Below are 18,576 nucleotides of genomic sequence, written 5' to 3' on the forward strand. Positions count from 1 at the left end.
CGAGATGCCCACTCTTAATCTTAAGTTCTTCGATCCGACCCTCGTTAGTGAGATTTTTTTTACATGAACTCTAGTATTCGAAACTCCAATTGGAACCCAACTAATCCAGTCGAGTCAAGTTACCTTGCTAAAAGATAAAATTCTTCAAACATAAATTTTCTGCATTCACAAAAACTTAAATTCGAGATCTTACTTAAATAAAATGAGCGACAAAATACTTAAATCAATCCGTACTTATTTACCAGTGAGATTTACGTACCTCTTTGTTTTGATTTGCTTCATATTATTGTATTAGCTTTATTAGCTTTGCCTATGAAAAAAGAAAATCAACATCAGCTCACGTGCCTCCCAAGAGCGTGGATTTCACGAACTTGTTCTTACCCCTCGGTGCCTTTATTGACTTTGACCAACCGCTGCAATAAATTAAAACCAAAATTAACTGTTGATTGAACGTGAAGTAGTAGAAAAATTCTATAGTATAATCGCATTTTACATATTATTGGATAATTACTTAATTAAAAATGTAGATTCAAAAGCGCATTTATTTTTGTAAAATGTTCTATACATGAAAATTATCAATTAACTTCGATTAGTTTAAGTAGTACAATACTTCTCTTTTTAAGCAAAAGTCTCAATTCATGTCTCGCGAATAAAAAATATTCACATTATGAAAGTTTATTTCTTAATGAGACGATCCGATTCTAACCAAATTAGTCCGATATATTGCGTAGTGGGTCCCAGATATGAATGTGCCACCTAAAATTTGAAATCATTTCATGAGAAAAAAACCCAAAACCGCCAAATCCAGGCCGCTGATTGGCCCACAGATTTTGCCCCTCAATGGAGACGGAAAAAATACCACGTGGGCTCCACACACCAGCACCAAGAGCGGTCGCGGTTGCGGATCGCTTCATTTTCAGTCGCCGACTTTTATTTTCCTAGCTAGCTAATACTTAACTGGGAGGGACTATCGAAGGAAAAAATAAATAAATAAACTAGGAGGGGACAAGCCACTTGTAGTGCGCCACGTGGCGACATGTTAGGTTTCTTTTATTTATTTTTTTTTCTCTTTTTTTTAGTTTTCCAAAGTCCACTTTTGGTTTCCCTTGGCGCTATCGGTTCGCCACGCAACCGAACCTGCCCCTTCCAGCCGTCCAGGCGGCGACTCCCGCGCCCGCTCCACCAGATAAGGTTACCGCTACCGCATCGCCACCTCTGCCGTATTAAATCATCTTGCCTGCATTTCATCCGTTTGTGGAAAACAAAAAGGAGGACAAAGGGGAAACGGAAGCGCCATACTGACCCCAAAAAAAAAAAAAGGAAAAACGATAAGGTATTATTGAGATAAGTTTCTCGGCGGGACATAAAAAAAAAAAAGGAATTATAGCGGAATGAGTTTTCCGCTCTCGGCATTGTTGTGATCGTCGAGTCGCGTCGTTTTTTTTTGTATATATATATTATTATATTTTTCCAAGTTAGAAGAAAAAATAAAAGATTGAGAATCGAGTATTGATAATCTCTTTAATGAGAATCGAATTCGCGGTTTCTTACTTTCAGAGAAGAACGGTAGCTACATGTTACATTCGCTTTCTCAAGATATATTCTTCTATCATTTGCATAAATATTCATTTGTTACAAGCAAGAAAAAGAAATTCTCTTCATAGGCGAATATAAAGAAAGTTGTTTCATAGTTGTATGTATTAGTACTTTAGCCGTGATGCATTTTTCGATCCCTGTTAGGTATTATTCCTGAGGCATAATTTGTCATTTGCTGTTGCTGATTTAATGGCAACAGTAGTAGAGACTAGAAAGTCAATTCTTCTTCTTCTTTTTTTCTTTTTTTCTTTTTCCTCTTGGGGTAAACATTTCATGCTCATATTTAATTCTCATAATTTTGATATAATTACGATTTGTAGAAAATTAAGGCTAAGTGGATGCTAGCTTTTTTTAGTCCGACCAATGTTGCAGAAATCCTGGAATTTTCTTTTTTTTCTTAATTACTTTTGGGTGACGATATAAAGGAACCCTACTTACAAACAGTAATTATATGCCAACTTAATGTGACTTAGAGCTACAAAAAAATCCCAAAATGAAACCTATATTATCTCACTGCTTACATCATATATCATTATGTATATATATATATATATATATTGTATGATGGCTTGACATAATTTTCATATTTTATTAAATGAATGGGGAAACCATGCTTATTACACTTTTTTATAATTATACTAAAGGCCTATTCACCTAGTACAATGAAATAAAAATCCTAAGTATCTAATAAATGGATACGGGTAGTCTAATTTAAATATCAAATACGAAACTCTTAGTTATCAGGCGAGAGCGTGTACCATAAGTACACCCTCTTTCTCGCATTACACTATTTTTATCGTTTTGAAAATTGAAATCTATGTTAGACATTAGTGAATTTTATCTTACATTCTCTTTATTTACATGGAAATTTTATCCATGTACATCAATTACATTTGAGTAAAATATATTTCCGTCCATTGAATTTACCTAATGACAATCCACTCAATTCTTGACCACCATATTTTAAACAGAAAAATTGATATTCCCCCATTGATCATATTGACCTAATAGAAAAAATATATTTAATCCCCAATCTTTAGTTTATTTTCAATTTCATCCTAATTCATTTTTAGGTGGCACACTTTAGTCCATGATTAGTCTTGGCGTTTAAATCACATTCAAATTTGTTAACATGAAAATAATTTGCATACGAACAATAACTTTTAAAAATTACGAAAAAAATATATATAAAAGAGAAAAGAACACTAGCATGTACTCCATTCGAGATCGTCGGTAATCATTAAAGTCTCCGGTTAATCTATAGTGTGCAGTGGGTGAGGCCCCACCCATAACACAATAAAATGGCACCTCTAAAATTTCAATATTGAGGGTGGAGGCTTCATTGATAACCACACCACCGCTTGAGATTATAAATTGTGAAAATGGTAGTCCCTAATTTTGTTGGAGTTTTGCAGCTTTTACTGTAAAATACTTGATAAATATATATATATATATATATATATATATTTCCTACCAAGCAATTTTTGGTGAATAATAAAATTATCTTTAACAATAAATAAATTTTTTAAAAAAAAGGCCAACAAGGTGTAGGAGAGGGATGATCCTGCCACCATCTCAGCGTGTAGCGGGCTATTTGCTGACGGTGAACTATGGGGGCTGCAAGTGGGAGGGATGGGGCTGTGGCCAAAGTAGAGGGTAGTCGCACCCCACCTTAGAACACTGAGAACTTAAAAGGACAATTGTAGTTATCAACTTTAACTAGGCATCCTACGTGTTGTCATATTTTATAATTTTATTTATATAAAATTTGATGCAAAAAATATTGTTTGGTATAAGTTGACATGATCACCCAATGTCAAATATAACAGTTTCGGATAATTATCTTGAGGAGCAATGGTTGCGCTGATAAACACCTCCATTCTAGACTGTACAGAGCCTTAATTGTTGTTAGCGGGTTATTCTTGCATTTTCAATAATTTTTATACATAAAATATTGCACATTAGGATAAAAGTGAAATACTAGTAAAGTTTGAGAACCAAGAGAAAATTTTCTTATCGAGTCAACAAATTTAACGGGTCAAAAAATCAAAATTAATGTTATAAAAAAAAGAAAGAAAGAGAACATGCTGATTGTGGATTAGAGAGAAAGAGCAACGCATGAATGGCGATGCTCAGATGAGGAGAAGGAGTGAGGAAAGAGGGGAGAAAATTATTTTTAGACCAGTTAAAGATTCGTGCATTGCGTTGATATATAAAGAAATTGAAGGGGTGTAAATTTTTCGAATAAATGTTAAGACTATTTCATTGTATTTTTGAAACTTATATTGAGTCTTCTCAATGTTTCACGTATATAGAACGTAGAAAATATTTTGTTGATATCCTCTGCACATCGAATATAGAAAAATGTCAAGGGACAATGTACTTACAGAGTATCAATAATAGAAATGGACAAATATATGCATGAACCTCTAATTAAGAATTAAATTCACCAAACCTTCATAAGGACAATCAATCACAAGCTAAAAGTTTCAAAAAAGTGAGGGTGGCGAATTCTCATATCACTTTTCGACTTTTATATATTATAATTGATGGATAATTTCACCTAAATGTTTCCACTTATAATTTTTATAAGGCTAAGAATATGAAGTTTATTAGACTTTGTCAGACGTTTTCTAGATGCTGGGTTATCAAGTTCTCTTTTTATATAATAGCGTAGATAGATAGTCTATATATATATATATATTACTAGTTTAGTCGACCGTTCGTTGCATGGATTTTATAAAGAAAATTTTATAATAGAAGTTTAAATATGAAACGATAATTGGTTTGAATTTATAATTTATATAAGTATGTAAAAAATTATGCAGTAAATTCAAATTTGTAATAGAAGAATATACATTAAATATATATAAAAAGTTTTGAAGTAAGTAATTCATGTAATATATATATCATTGCGATTATCAAATTAATCTCTAAGAGACATTAATCTAAAATCCGAATACTTTTAGATAAGATCGTTGGTTTTAGTTTATGAAAGAATAAGAAGAGTTTATCAAAACTTTAAACTTCATTATTTGCTTGTGCGCTATTATTATAATTGATTTTCTATGTGTTTAAGTTTTATAAATTTGAACACTTTTAGATAAAATGACCCAGATACTTGGATGAGAGTTTTACTAAATTAAGCTTTTATAAGATTAGCTATGATGATTTATATATTTTTAAAATTAATTTTTAAGTTCATATATGTATGAATGATCATTTTCTTAAAATGATGAATATATTTATTTGTTAATGATATGATAATAAATTATTGAAATATTTTTCATACATTTTTTTGAATATTTTCTTTATAATATATAGTATATTAACATATGATTTAGCAAGGATTTTACCGCTTTACTCCTATATTATTTTGACATTTTCTTTTCTACCCTATTTAATGCATTGATTATTTTCTTAAAATGATGAATTTATTTTTATTCGTTAACGATATAATAATAAGTGATTGAAATACTTTTTCATACTTTTTTGAATATTTTCTTTATAATATATGTAGTATATTAATATAGGAATTCGTAAGGATTTTACCACTTTATCTCTACATTATTTTGATATTGTTTTCTATCCCTATTTAATACATTGGTCACAATCATATATATATATATATATATAGATGGGAAAAACTCTCAAATGGAACAAGAACAGTATATTCCTCAAAATTAGATTTTTTTAAAATATTTTCTCAAAAAGTTGGTTGTCTATTAAAAAATGAGATCAGATGTCGACATACGGTGTCATGCACAATTTTAATCTCGTATATGGCCGGTCTCTTACTCCTTTTCTTCTTCTTTTAGGGTGGTTTGCAATTTTGAATTGATCTTATGTATTTTCCGCATCTTTCGACGATCGACTCCAGCTCAACTCTGAAAAGTCATAAAGTAATATATCCTATCAAATTGGCACATCAAGCTAAACCGACGTGATAATTATCAAATTCCCTAATGAGGCGATGATCATTGTGGTTCGCATTAATTTATGTAAATGGTCTTACAAGTTACAATAAGGAAAAGGTGTAATTATAGGGAAAAAAAAGAAAAGAAAAGATGTAATTGTAAAATGTGGAATTTTCTTTTTTAATGGAGACTTTTTTTTTTTGGGAAAGCATTTTTTCTATATTGGAAAATAATTTTAATTTGCTTGTTTTATGGTGGTGGAAATTGGGGAGAAAGGAGAGGCCTCTTGCTCCGATTGTTGAACGCGTGCGCGTGCCCTTGCTCCTCCCTCCCTCTCTCTCTCTCTCTCTCTCTCTCTCTCTCTCTCTATCGCTTTGCCGCTGCTCTCAATAAATCTGCCCCGCAAGTCTCCTTCACACAAAATCTCATAGAAAAGCATCTCCTCCTCCCCGCGTCTCGTCTATCCGCCTCCTCGTTATCTCCGAGAAGGAAACCTCCAGCCCACAATCCCACAGGTACAATCGAAACCGCCCCCCTTTTTCTTAATCTTGGAACTCTGCTCTCCCTGTCCCTGTTTCTCTGACTTTGTCTTCTGTCTGTCTGTCTGTCTCTCTGTTCCTCGGTTAATTCTATTCAAAGTATTCATTTTGTGGGTTTTTCGGCTTCATCTGATTGTGCCGGGTGGAAAGATTGGAGCTTGCCGTTTTTTCGTCTGAATACAATTCGGAGATGCCCGAAAATTTTACCCTTTTCTCGTTTTGCAATGAAAATGAACTGCAGTATGAGCTGATGATGGATTCTGCTGATTTCGTAATGATTGAATTCAAGCTCCATAAGTCTATCCGTTTCTTTTCTGTTTTTGGGAACAAGATTGAATCTTCACGTTCTCGAGCAAGAAATACTGTTCGGAATGAAAGAATTGTACCCTTTTCAGTGGATTTTGTCTTATTTGCCTGTTACTCTGTTCGAGCTCTTCCAATCTTTTCATTTGCTTGTTCTTTCTATCGGCTTCAGAGCTTGAACTTGCCCTTTAGTCTTTCGACACAAGTTGTAATCAAAGAACATATTACCCTTTCCAATAAAAGCTGGAAGGTGTTGCTCGTACCTGCTCATGTTCAGATGCTTCAGCTCGAGTTCTTGGAAAGTATATGTTTTTTCTGTTTCTCTTAGGTAGAAGATATGATTCGCTGTTTCAGAAAAATTTCGCCCTTATCTTGTTATACGATAAGATGTCAGTGGAATGCGATGTTGACTTATGCTTGACTTGATTGTCTATGAGCTGGTTTGAGCTTTTTCAGTTTCTGGTTTGTTTAATGATTTCAATAGAATATTGAACTGCCGTCTAAATCTGGATATGTAATTCAGAATTGTGGAAAAAGCCTTGTAATGAAGAAGTGCAAAGCCGCAGGGGGTGATTTCGTTCTGATAGATCTACTCTTTTTTCATTGTTGGAGATTTTATTTTTTGTCCCTTGCATAAATCTTATTTTTGTGTCTTGAAGATCTGATATGGCTCTTTTAGGGGCCGTTTGGATTCAGAGTTAAAGTTACTTTGATTTTGATTTTAATTTTGATTGTGAAAAAGGACAGATGAGATGTGATTATAAATTTGATTTGGGAAACGTGTGTTTTTGTTATGTAGTGTGTTGACTTAAAGTTAAAGTTAAGATTTTTGAATTGAGAAATGTGTATTTTTGTTGTATAGTGTGTTGAGTTAAAGTTAATGTGTATTCTTTGTTTCTCTGGAGATAAAATTGATGGAAGATTTGTTTTCTAAATCTTGTTGAAACTGGTCATCTACTCTATTAGCACCTATAGAGTACTCTGGGTTTTTGAACTTAAGTCAGTTGGAGGTCATGTTCATCTTGGACTCAATTCAGTTGGAATTTTGCTGTGATAGATTATAAGTGTCACATAGGATCTGATTAGCTGCAGAAAAATTTCAGTTTCAGTTTTATCTTTCATGATTATGGGAAACTGGTTCAGAAAATGCAATAGGCCACCTCTTAGTTTCTGGTCGTTTCTGATTTAGCTCATCTTAAGGCCTCTTTATATTTTTGGCTCAATAGGGCCCTTCTTTTTCTTTTTTTGGGGTTAATGTTGATCTTAACACTGGATAATTGCTTTCCTGTTTCAGGTGGACTGTGTACTATGGTTCTGTTGCACATCGAGTCCTCCGATTGATGGTTGCCCGCTTGAACTGATTGGTTAATTACGCTCTCTGGGATATAATTTACTTAACGAGAAAATGGACCGCAAGGATACTTCGGGTTTTGTTAGCGGGGGATGTGGGTGCTTCTCTGGTTTCTAACTTTTAGTTTTGAACTAACTTAGCTAACTCTACGTTATCCCGGAAGTCAGACAGGCTGTTAATCTCTGCACTTGAGTAAGGTTTGAGCTATTTTCCATTTATTTGGTCTTCTGCGCAATGGATCCGCATTACCAGAATTTGGCCAATTTCCGATCCCATCCATTCAAGATGACGAGCAATCTGATGCATAATGGAGCTGCGGAGTCCATGATACAAATCGAACCCCTCGGCCTTCCTTTTCCTCGATTACAGATGTCAAGTGGTGTGAAGCGGAAGTTTGGGTTGATCTATGGGGCTGAAGGTCAGCATATTGGATCTTCACTGTCTCTCGGGCTGGGTCATTCATTGAGCTCTTCAGACAGCAAGGGGAGCTCCGCAACTGTTTGCACTGTGGCTTCTTCCTCTAAGGAAACCGATGCGGAGTCCTCAAGGGATTTCGGGTTTGAATTTGACCTCAATCTTGGTTATGAGAAGATACCAGCTCTGGAGAAGGAGAAACCCGCTTCCCTCCCTGAGATTGACCTGGAGCTGAGCCTCTATACTGGGTCACCTGAATCAGAGATCACTGAGATTAGCTCCGGCCCACCAACAGTTCAAGTCAGGAAGGAATTGATGCCTCCACTGCCTACAGCGCATATGTTTCAGAACCTGTCTTCTTCTAGTGCTGGGACGACAACAAGTAGTACAGTCTCCTGCACTTCCGGGATAACAAAAAAGCTCCGAAGTAGTAATACTAAAACATGTCAGGTTGAGGGATGCAAGAAAGGAGCAAGAGGGGCATCAGGTAGGTGCATTTCTCATGGTGGTGGCCGCCGTTGCCAGAGGACTGGCTGCCCTAAAGGGGCAGAGGGACGTACCCCCTACTGCAAAGCCCATGGAGGTGGCCGCCGCTGCGAGTACCTTGGCTGCACCAAGAGTGCAGAGGGCCGTACTGACTTTTGTATCGGCCATGGGGGCGGGCGGCGATGCGGCCACGATGGCTGCACGAAGGCCGCGAGAGGCAAATCGGGGCTTTGCATCCGCCATGGTGGCGGCAAGAGGTGCCGCAAGGATGGCTGCAGTAGGAGTGCAGAAGGCCTCTCCGGTCTATGCATCTCCCATGGGGGAGGGCGGCGTTGCCAATTCCCAGGGGGTTGCTCGAAGGGAGCCCAGGGGAGCACAGCCTTCTGCAAGGCGCATGGGGGCGGAAAACGATGCACGTACCCAGGTTGCGGGAAGGGGGCTGAGGGGAGCACCCCATTCTGTAAGGGGCACGGAGGAGGAAAGAGGTGTTTGTTTGAGGGAGGAGGGGTCTGCACCAAGAGCGTGCATGGGGGAACGAACTTCTGTGTTGCCCATGGGGGAGGCAAGAGGTGCGCCGTGCCCGAGTGCACCAGGAGTGCAAGGGGAAAGACTGCATTTTGCGTCAGGCACGGAGGAGGCAAGAGGTGCACTGCTTCTGGGTGCGAGAAGAGTGCTCAGGGGAGCACCGACTTCTGCAAGGCACACGGTAGCGGAAAGGGGTGCTCATGGGGCCACTCTAGGAACATAGGGGACGTGCCTTGCACTGCATTTGCTCGGGGAAGGACTGGCCTCTGTGCACTCCATAACAGCGTGGTGCAGGATAAGCGTGTCCATGGCGGTGCTGTCGTGGCTCCCATCGTGGGGGAGCTGGTGGTCAAGCGGCCCCGGAAGACTAATGAGTCCGCTTTGACTGCTGATGATGCGAGCATGGACCTGACAAGCAATGCCTCTGATGCCATGACTGGCTTCGAATTCCAGAGCTCCTCTCAGTATAATGCTAGGGAAAGTGGTTTCTTCCCTGCCGTGTCGCAAGTTACAGTCCCTGAGGGAAGGGTGCATGGCGGGAGCTTGATGGCTATACTAAATGGTGGCTCTAGTCTCGGTCATCCTGACAGCAAGGAATCGCCCATGACGCCTCAGGCCTGGATATGAAGCGCGTCTCACCCTCTCCCTCTCTTCAGATCAGCGTGGTGGTCGGAGCCTGCATCTATTGCATTTGTTTGCGTCAGGTCTTGTTTGCAGTTGCTTGATGGGTTCGTGTTAAGTCATTCATTCAAAGACAAATTTGTCTGGGGTTTAGTATTTGTGGGCTCAGTTATCATGTCGTCTGTCCTCTCTGTGTCTCTGTTTGTAAATATTTTCGGGTCCCTATTATGTTTTTACATATTCAAGTGTGCTTGCATTAAAACAGGTCGGTATTTGAAATATGTGAGGTCGGTCGATTGTCTGTCTGGCATTCTGGTGAATAATAATTATTAATAAAAATCTCTCTCTTTATGTGTTATTATATATTGTGCAATATAAAATAATTTAGTGCTGAGCTCTACTCAAGTTTTTCCGTTTTAATTTTCAGTTTATGCAATTGATAAGTAGAGGATGCTCATATAATAATGACATTATGGGATGGAATTCACGCCGAAAGTATCATCAAACCTGATTTTGTCAAATCGGTTTATTTTCTAATTATTGGTCTTCGTAATTGATATTGACAGAATCATAGCCACTTAGCAGATCGCGCTTTGTCCCCGATTTAGATAGTCTAGACCAGGATAAGGTTGCGGTTTAACCGATCAACTGTCGCAATATCCAAAAAATAATTTGGTAGTCGAGAAAGTGACATCTTATGAAAGCTATGCTCTCTTAGTTGATCGACAGGGACCCTTCCCCGTAAAATTACTAATCCGATAATAAGTACGTGTTTCGATACAATCGGCACGTACAATACGGAGAGGTTAATAAGCCCAAGCCCAGGACCAAGACCCAAAGCCCAACAATAAGCCCACATGAAAAGCCCAAGCCCATGTCAGCTCCATTTTTCATTCAGGCAGACAGCGCCACGCCGGCTATAATTTCTCCGATGAGATTTAATCTCAGATCCGACAGACAACTGAAATGGATCATCGCCAGTCAACCCCCTCTCTCTTTCTCTCCGCCCTCACTCCGTTGACCCCTCCTTGACCAACGAGTATGGGCAACTGCAACGGCCTTCCCTCCTCCGCCTACTCCCGCCACCGCCACCCCGATCACTCCTCCGATGGCCCCCAGTCCACTGCCAACGGCCTCAACATCCACCCCACCACCCCTCCCCGCCCTCATCCCGCCGCCCCTCCCCGCCCTCCGCCCCCTCGCCAGCACCAGCCTCAGCCGGCCGGCCCCACCGTCGGCCGCGTCCTCGGCCGCCCGATGGAGGACGTCCGGGCCACCTACATCTTCGGCCGAGAGCTGGGCCGGGGACAGTTCGGGGTTACCTACCTGGTGACCCACAAGGAGACCAAGCAGCAGTTCGCCTGCAAATCTATCGCCACCCGCAAGCTCATCAACAAGGACGACGTCGAGGACGTCCGCCGTGAGGTCCAGATCATGCACCACCTCACCGGCCACCGGTAACTAATCGTCTCTTATTGATCGGTCTATTGCTCAGATCTTGACTTCGAATAGTGATTTGGGTTCTTTTATTTTCCCTTCTTCGCCCTCGAATAGGAACATTGTGGAGCTGAAGGGAGCTTATGAGGATAGGCACTCTGTCAATTTGGTGATGGAGCTGTGTGCCGGGGGAGAGTTGTTTGACCGGATCATAGCCAAGGGGCATTACTCCGAGCGTGCCGCAGCGAATCTGTGCAGGCAGATAGTGACCGTGGTGCACGATTGCCACACAATGGGAGTTATGCACAGGGATTTGAAGCCCGAGAACTTCCTCTTCTTGAGCAATGATGAGAATTCGCCCTTAAAGGCTACTGACTTCGGTCTCTCCGTGTTCTTCAAGCGAGGTAGTTATCGTTTCTGTTTTCCCCGTCTCAGTAATCCGTCTTTTTATGATTGTGCTTGATGATGATACAATTTGCGTATATGAGGAAATTTGAGATTTTTCGATTAGATGATGCTCTTGGGTGATTTTCTGGGTGAGTGTAGCTGCTAGAGTTATCTCAGTTATTTATTCTATTGTTCATTGATACACATTTTCTAAAAAACTCTTATAAAAGAGTTGGCGGTGATGAATCCTTACACAGCTTTATGTCCGATTTGCAGGAGATGTGTTCAGAGACCTCGTCGGAAGTGCATATTATGTGGCCCCAGAAGTGCTTCGTCGTCACTATGGAGCTGAGGCCGATATATGGAGTGCTGGGGTGATTTTGTACATTCTGCTCAGTGGTGTCCCACCTTTCTGGGGAGGTATTCCTAAGTTATGATATTTTTCGGGAAGAGATTGGGGAGACAAGCAGTGCTACTGGTGGGGAGAATGATAGTTTGGCTGAATTTGCTCATCCTTTCTTCATGCAGAGAATGAACAGGGCATATTTGATGCGATTCTTCGGGGACATATTGATTTCTCATCAGATCGTTGGCCGTCGATATCGAGCAGTGCTAAAGATCTTGTAAAGAAGATGCTGCGGTCCGATCCCAAAGAAAGGCTTTCTGCAGTCGAAGTGCTTAGTGAGTTCTATCTATAAGAGATGCAAGCTACTGTTATATCCTGTGTCATTGTTTCATATTTGTGCCTGACAATGCTATAAGCAACCGTCATGAATAAACATGTCTAAAGGAGAAAGAAAGGAATATGTACATACATATTAAATCTTTTTGAACTTTTTCTTCTTTTTTTTTGGCTGTAAATCTTTTTAAACCGTAATACGAAGTAATTCCATGTTCACTTTGCTAGATCATCCATGGATTAGAGAAGATGGAGATGCATCTGATAAGCCTCTTGATATTGCCGTCTTAACTAGAATGAAGCAATTCAGAGCAATGAACAAACTTAAGAAAGTTGCTCTAAAGGTGAGTCCTTATTTACTTGCATTCATACTACTACTGAATTTGTATCTGTCTGTGATGCTGCTTTAGTAGTGCCATATGCTTCCAATGAAAGACCTCGGGGACTGCTTCAGCTCTACGTTTTGGTTGGTTCAAAATAATTTAGGTCAAGCATTTCATTAGAGTAGGCTGTGTCATGAAGATAAAGGAACTGCAGAGCAATTTTATTTTATTTTTTGGCGTCGAATATGGTGCATTTATAATGCAAGTTTTGTGGGTTAATTGACAGCTCTGCTATGAGAACTCTACGTGAACATTTGATTGTCTTTGCTTTAGGTAATTGCCGAAAATCTTTCTGAAGAAGAAATCATGGGGTTGAAGGAAATGTTCAAGTCCATGGACACAGATAACAGCGGAACGATCACATATGAAGAGTTGAAAGCTGGTCTCCCGAAATTGGGCACCAAGCTTTCTGAGAGTGAGATAAAACAATTAATGGAAGCGGTATCAGCTCCAATCCGATCTCTCCCACCATTTACATAAAACAAAATATTTTTATGTATTTTACTATCCATTATAAATTAATATATAATGTATGATACTTGATGGTTAGCGGTTGCTTATTTCAGGCTGATGTTGATGGAAATGGAACAATTGATTACATTGAGTTTATCACTGCAACTATGCATCTGAATAGAGTGGAGAGGGAGGATCATTTATACAAGGCCTTTGAGTACTTCGATAAGGACAAGAGCGGGTAATGTTTCTATTGTTCTCTGAGCTCTCATTAGTTTTGTTTAGTTGCTGCTGAGACAAAAATATTTCATATTACGAGAGTTGCTGACTTTTCTGTGTTGTGCTTTCTTCTCAAGGTACATTACAATGGAGGAGTTAGAACATGCACTGAAGAAGTACAATATGGGCGATGCCAAAACCATAAAGGAGATCATTGCCGAAGTTGACACTGACAATGTATATTCTTGCTCCTCTCTTCCTCTTCTGGGCAGTGCTGATATTTCCTCTTCCATAGCGATTTCAGGAAACCTCTGATGCCTCAGAAAAAACCTCACCTGAGTGCAGTTTTCTAGTTGTAACTGCCTTAATCATTAAAACTAACAAGTGCGTCATTCTTTTTCAGGATGGAAGAATTAATTACGATGAGTTTGTGGCTATGATGAGAAAAGGCAACCCTGAACTGATCCCAGGCAGACGTCGAAAATGATGAAATGAGTGTTGGGGTCTGTGTTGGGCATTTTTACAATATCGTGGCTCCAGGCAGACTATAAGTGAGACTGCTCTCGGTTACTAAGCAGGGTTGTATGTCTATTTGATTTTTAGTGTGACCAAAACTGCTAGTCCTTCACTGAAGAGTATTCTTTTTGGTTTGCATTTATACATTTGCTTTCATGGAGGAACAGAGCCAGGAAAATTCGAGCTTGTGACAGGTTCTTAGATCAATCCTTTTGTCTTTGAGATCAGACAGATCAGTTCACGAGTTTGGTTTCGGTAGATATAAAGGTTGGTTCTTCCGCCCAGAGATTGTTTCCAAATTGTTTGCGTTTGATAAATTTGTCGATCAATTACAATTGAACGAACTTTGGTTGAGTTGAATCTTGTAACTTTCTTGTCATGCATGCATGCTCTTCGAAATCTATGATATACCGATATATTGTTGTATCATCTCTATATCTAACGGTGATATCGAAGTAATGTGATGCTGTAATCGGTAAAATTCTTGGCTTTTAGGTAGCGTTGACACCAAATTTCCGCAGGCCTGAAACAGGCCGTGAAATTGTAAAAGTCCAGCCTAATATCATGAAATTATGGGTCATCATTGTAGGCTTGAGATTTGGGTCGGGCCGAATTAATTATGAAGCCCAAGATATTACAGTCAAAGTTGATTGACTTACGCCCGGGGCAAAACTGGAAAGTCAGGAAATCTGGGGACCAAATCGCGAATTACTGAAATGATTTGCATTTGGTGACAGTGTGAGGAATGGAGGAACACGGGCGCATGGAAGGATCAAGTAGATGAGTAGGTTGCTTAATTATCTTTGATAATTATCAAGATCACATGTCAAATTTCTGAGAAGGGAGACGTCTGCGTGAACGATACTCTTACTTGAAGATTAAGGATCCGGAGCCCATAAATAGCTCAAGAGTTATCTGTTGGACATCCAGCCAAATATATATTTGTCACTTGGATAAAAAATTTATCACATATAAGCTACTTGCTTAATAATATTTCTCAAATTCTCTCACAATTAGAAAACTTCTGACTTAATATTAATAGATATTTTCTTATACTTTGCTTTGAAGAAATAAATTTAGAAAAGAAAAAAAAAAAAGAGATGAAAAGTGAAATAATTTTCCGAAAATAAAAGGCTCGTAATCTCGCATTCCACTCCAGAAAAAAAAAGGCTTTTCTGCGTCTTCAAACGCGATACACTGATATTTGAACAGAACGGACTATTGGAACAATATCAAAGCTAAAACTCAAAACGGTTGAGAGCACTGACGTAATTTCACCTGTTCTACAATGCCCTCATCTTCATGTAAAGACCATACAGAAGATTCAATCCAGTAAAAGCGAAACAGAGAATGACAAGTTCTGAAACTCGATAACGATATAGAGTATCGTATAATTAGATAAACCCTATCACAACACCCCCCTGAGGCACTGTGTGCAAAAATAATTTCATACAACCATCGACCAGTGAACCCATGATTACAGGGAAACTAAAGATCCAAAACAGAAAGGGTCCATGCCGATGATGGATAAATAACCCAAATAAAAAAGCTACCATTTGGGAAAACGGCAATGACCTCCACAACTTAAGCCACCTTCCTGTCCTTCAATGGCCCCTTTGGGATCTTGCTCAACACCTTCTCGTCAAAGACTGCATACTGCTTCTTGATTTCAGCACATGCCTTCTCAGCAATCGGGTCAACCTTGTCCTCATACTTCTCATAGAGAACAGGCACTGTATGCAACGATACAAATACTGTCCAGGAAAAAAAAAATTCAGAAATTCGTACTTCAACAGAACTAGCAAAGCACGCAAATGGAAGAGCACAAAATCGAGAGAATAATGCTGTTACCTATATAAAACAGGGTTAAGAAGTTGCACCAGCCACCTATAATGGACAAAACCCAGAAGCCGGCAATCACCTAATCAACCAAGCCAACAATAGCATGTAAGCTTCGGAATAAAGCGAAAGTTCAGGAGTTGACAAATTTGACAGGTGCATAAACTGTAACTACTCGAAACAAACTGATTCTATACCACAACTCAACATACCCCTAGGAACTTCTTGAGCTCCCTTCCTGATGCAATTTCCCTCAGCACAGCAAGCCCTCGGTTAATCTCATATGTCAGCACAGAAGCAAACTCCAGCAGAGGTTTCTCAGGGATTGAAACTTCAGGAATGTGAGGTGGGCTCCTACAGTGAATAAAACCAGGCAGAGTCAAAACAAGAAGTTACTGCACCAAAGTCAAGGGAATTAATGTGTGCACTCCAAAACTTACTTGTTAATGAAGGTCGTTGCATTCGACCACAAGAAGATGATAGCGACAGCAAGAATGAGGCCATGGCAAACCAAAGTGAGAAGGTGGTACTCGAGTAGCTCAAACAGAATCCATAGTGCCGTTGCAACACCAAGAGCACCAGCTGATATCTTTTTGTTCCTCCATAGCAATACATCCGCAGCTGTTCCAACAAAATCAAATCACCGAAAAGGTTTTAGTAAGCGACTGGTAAACTATACCGAGTCACAAGCAAGGGCCATCTAATTAAGAGAAAATCCAAAAGCAAAGGCACATCAACACGACTGACCCGCTACCCCAAGCAATGCGATACAGATTGGCCAGTCACTGGCACACGGATACTGAGATCGCAGTTAGAAAAGCTTTGAACTTTCGGTCTCAGGCGATCTAACCCCACTACATTTCTGAGAATCACTGCAAAAATTAGGATAGAGAAACCTATCCTGTTCAACTGATAAGTCAAACTAGCTTTCCTGAAAATTCGCTACAATGACAAGACCAGATCTGCGGTAGATCAAAGATACAAGAAAGGGAAAACATTGCCAAGCAGATTGGGAGCCGATCAGATTGCAGCTCAAGCAGAATGTACGATCCAAAAACCAAACGGACAACGGAAATGAGACTGTCCTCGATCAAATGTACGATCAATTTTCCAGAAAATAAATCGCAGCGAAGTACAACCGACATCGATGAGATAGATCTCGGCACAGGTTAGCTTCCTAGTCATTTGAATGTCATTTTCCACGACAATGTCGTAAAGAGATCGCACAACCAAAACGAATCCAAAAACGGAGGAGCGTGAAAAGATAGGAGAAACGAACGTACGCTTTCCACCGCCGAGGACCTTGTGAACGGGCCGTTCCCTGCCGAAGAGCCGGTAAATCTTAGCCTTCATCTCCGACGGTGCGGACTTCTCGTCATCGGAATCGGACGATGAGGAGTGGTCATCCCCGTGGATCTTCTCCGCAATCTTCTCCATCAGCGACTCGCCCTTCGGTTCTTCGTGCTCCGCCATTGCACCACCGACTCGAAGAAGCTCCCTGCCGATCCAAAAACCCTAAAGCCTGAAACGGCGCGTTTTACAGTTTCCCGGTCTGAGATTTGACACTCGCTCTCACTCCAGAAGGAACCTTCGCTAACTATCGTCGCCCTGGTTTATATATTACCACGGGTCTAAATTCGATCTGGATCGTAGAAATTTTGTTGCTTGATCTGAGCCGTTGCTGCGTCCGGGCCCCCGAGCCTGGAGCTTCGGAGTTAAAAGTGCGGAAGATGAAAAGAAAAACCGATTGACGAAAATGAAAAATAGATGGAGCGGACAAACAAAAAAAAAAAAACAGAGAGAGAGACAACAAGAAAAGAGTATTAAATTGGGAGGTTTTGCATTCATGGTTAATCCGACTCGAACTGAATTAGCTGAATCCGTTGAACTCTCGAATATGAGATTACAATTCGAAAAAATTATGATGTTCCCATATTTTTAGCGGATTAAGAAAAAAAGACGTATTTTGTCCTTTGTTTAATTTTTAGCAAAGAAAAAAAAATGAAAGATATTTAGAATTTTGGCATGTACCTTCTAATTTGTTTATAGCCAATTTTGTACGTTTCCATTAAATTTTTTATTATCCATCCATATTCCATAGGTTTTCCGCTAAACTTTTTCCTTGTCATTCAAAATTTCAAAAAAAAAATCAGCAAATTAAAAAAAAATGACAAACGAATGGGAGAGATTGAAGGGGTTGGAGACCCACTCAGCCATCATTGCGGGGGCAAAATACATACATAACGCATATGTACTTATTCAGCGGGGGCAAAACCTTAAAATATTACAACTTACGGGGAAAAACTTAAATGAGGCTTAAATTCAGGTGGGGCGACAGTGCCCCCCTCCATAAACTGTGGCACCGTCACTGGTCCCCGGAGATGTTGCCAGGGGTGGTGATGGTCTCCCTTGAGCTTCGTTGTGTTGATATCTGAACACCCAATGACCTAGTCAAAGATAGTAGTATTAAAATGAACTCTTACAATGTCGTTTCATTTTCGGGGGTGGTGATGATCTCCCTTGGACTCCTTCACCAATTATCTCGTTGTATTGGTATCTGAACACCCAATGATCTAATCGAAGACGATAAGATTGAAATGGACTCTTACAGTGTGGCTTCATCTTCAGCTCTCTTTTTCACGTCTCAAAGAGAGCGGAGACAAAGTGACAAGCGGTGGGGATGGGGGCTGACCCAAACTACCATGGGCCAGCAAGGTAACTTGGGAACATCTGATACTCCTAGTGGTCTCTGGTGTTAGTCTCCAACTAATCTCTTGTCCGCTGTCTTTTTATTTTTGCGAGTTTTTTTAATTTTATTTTTCAAATTACTTTTTTATTAAATTTATTTTTTATAATTTAAAATATTTAAAGTAACGAAAGGGTAAACGTATGTTACTTTTGGCTATAAATA

General features: G+C 39.7%; 3 protein-coding genes across 3 annotated transcripts; 2 read left to right on the forward strand and 1 right to left on the reverse strand.

The window, feature by feature from the left end:
- The first annotated feature begins 5,824 nt into the window (after nucleotides 1-5,824).
- LOC116203773 lies at nucleotides 5,825-10,113 on the forward strand. The gene is made up of 2 exons (XM_031535697.1): nucleotides 5,825-6,028; nucleotides 7,650-10,113. The coding sequence occupies exon 2, from the start codon at nucleotides 7,941-7,943 to the stop codon at nucleotides 9,756-9,758; it is 1,818 nt and encodes a 605-aa protein (XP_031391557.1). The 5' UTR covers nucleotides 5,825-6,028; nucleotides 7,650-7,940; the 3' UTR covers nucleotides 9,759-10,113.
- Nucleotides 10,114-10,690: 577 nt separating this feature from the next.
- On the forward strand, nucleotides 10,691-14,194 carry LOC116205312 (calcium-dependent protein kinase 1-like). Its single transcript, XM_031537881.1, has 9 exons — nucleotides 10,691-11,209; nucleotides 11,307-11,593; nucleotides 11,853-11,996; nucleotides 12,105-12,257; nucleotides 12,484-12,599; nucleotides 12,912-13,079; nucleotides 13,205-13,332; nucleotides 13,448-13,547; nucleotides 13,714-14,194. The coding sequence occupies exons 1-9, from the start codon at nucleotides 10,794-10,796 to the stop codon at nucleotides 13,795-13,797; spliced, it is 1,596 nt and encodes a 531-aa protein (XP_031393741.1). The 5' UTR covers nucleotides 10,691-10,793; the 3' UTR covers nucleotides 13,798-14,194.
- Nucleotides 14,195-15,058: 864 nt separating this feature from the next.
- LOC116206122 (reticulon-like protein B1) lies at nucleotides 15,059-17,271 on the reverse strand. Its single transcript, XM_031538894.1, has 5 exons — nucleotides 16,949-17,271; nucleotides 16,106-16,286; nucleotides 15,878-16,019; nucleotides 15,678-15,747; nucleotides 15,059-15,580 (listed from the first exon to the last, which is right to left on the reverse strand). The coding sequence occupies exons 1-5, from the start codon at nucleotides 17,136-17,138 to the stop codon at nucleotides 15,411-15,413; spliced, it is 753 nt and encodes a 250-aa protein (XP_031394754.1). The 5' UTR covers nucleotides 17,139-17,271; the 3' UTR covers nucleotides 15,059-15,410.
- Between the last annotated feature and the right edge of the window lie 1,305 nt (nucleotides 17,272-18,576).

Source organism: Punica granatum, chromosome 4 (assembly GCF_007655135.1).
Source record: "Punica granatum isolate Tunisia-2019 chromosome 4, ASM765513v2, whole genome shotgun sequence".
NCBI lineage: Eukaryota > Viridiplantae > Streptophyta > Magnoliopsida > Myrtales > Lythraceae > Punica > Punica granatum.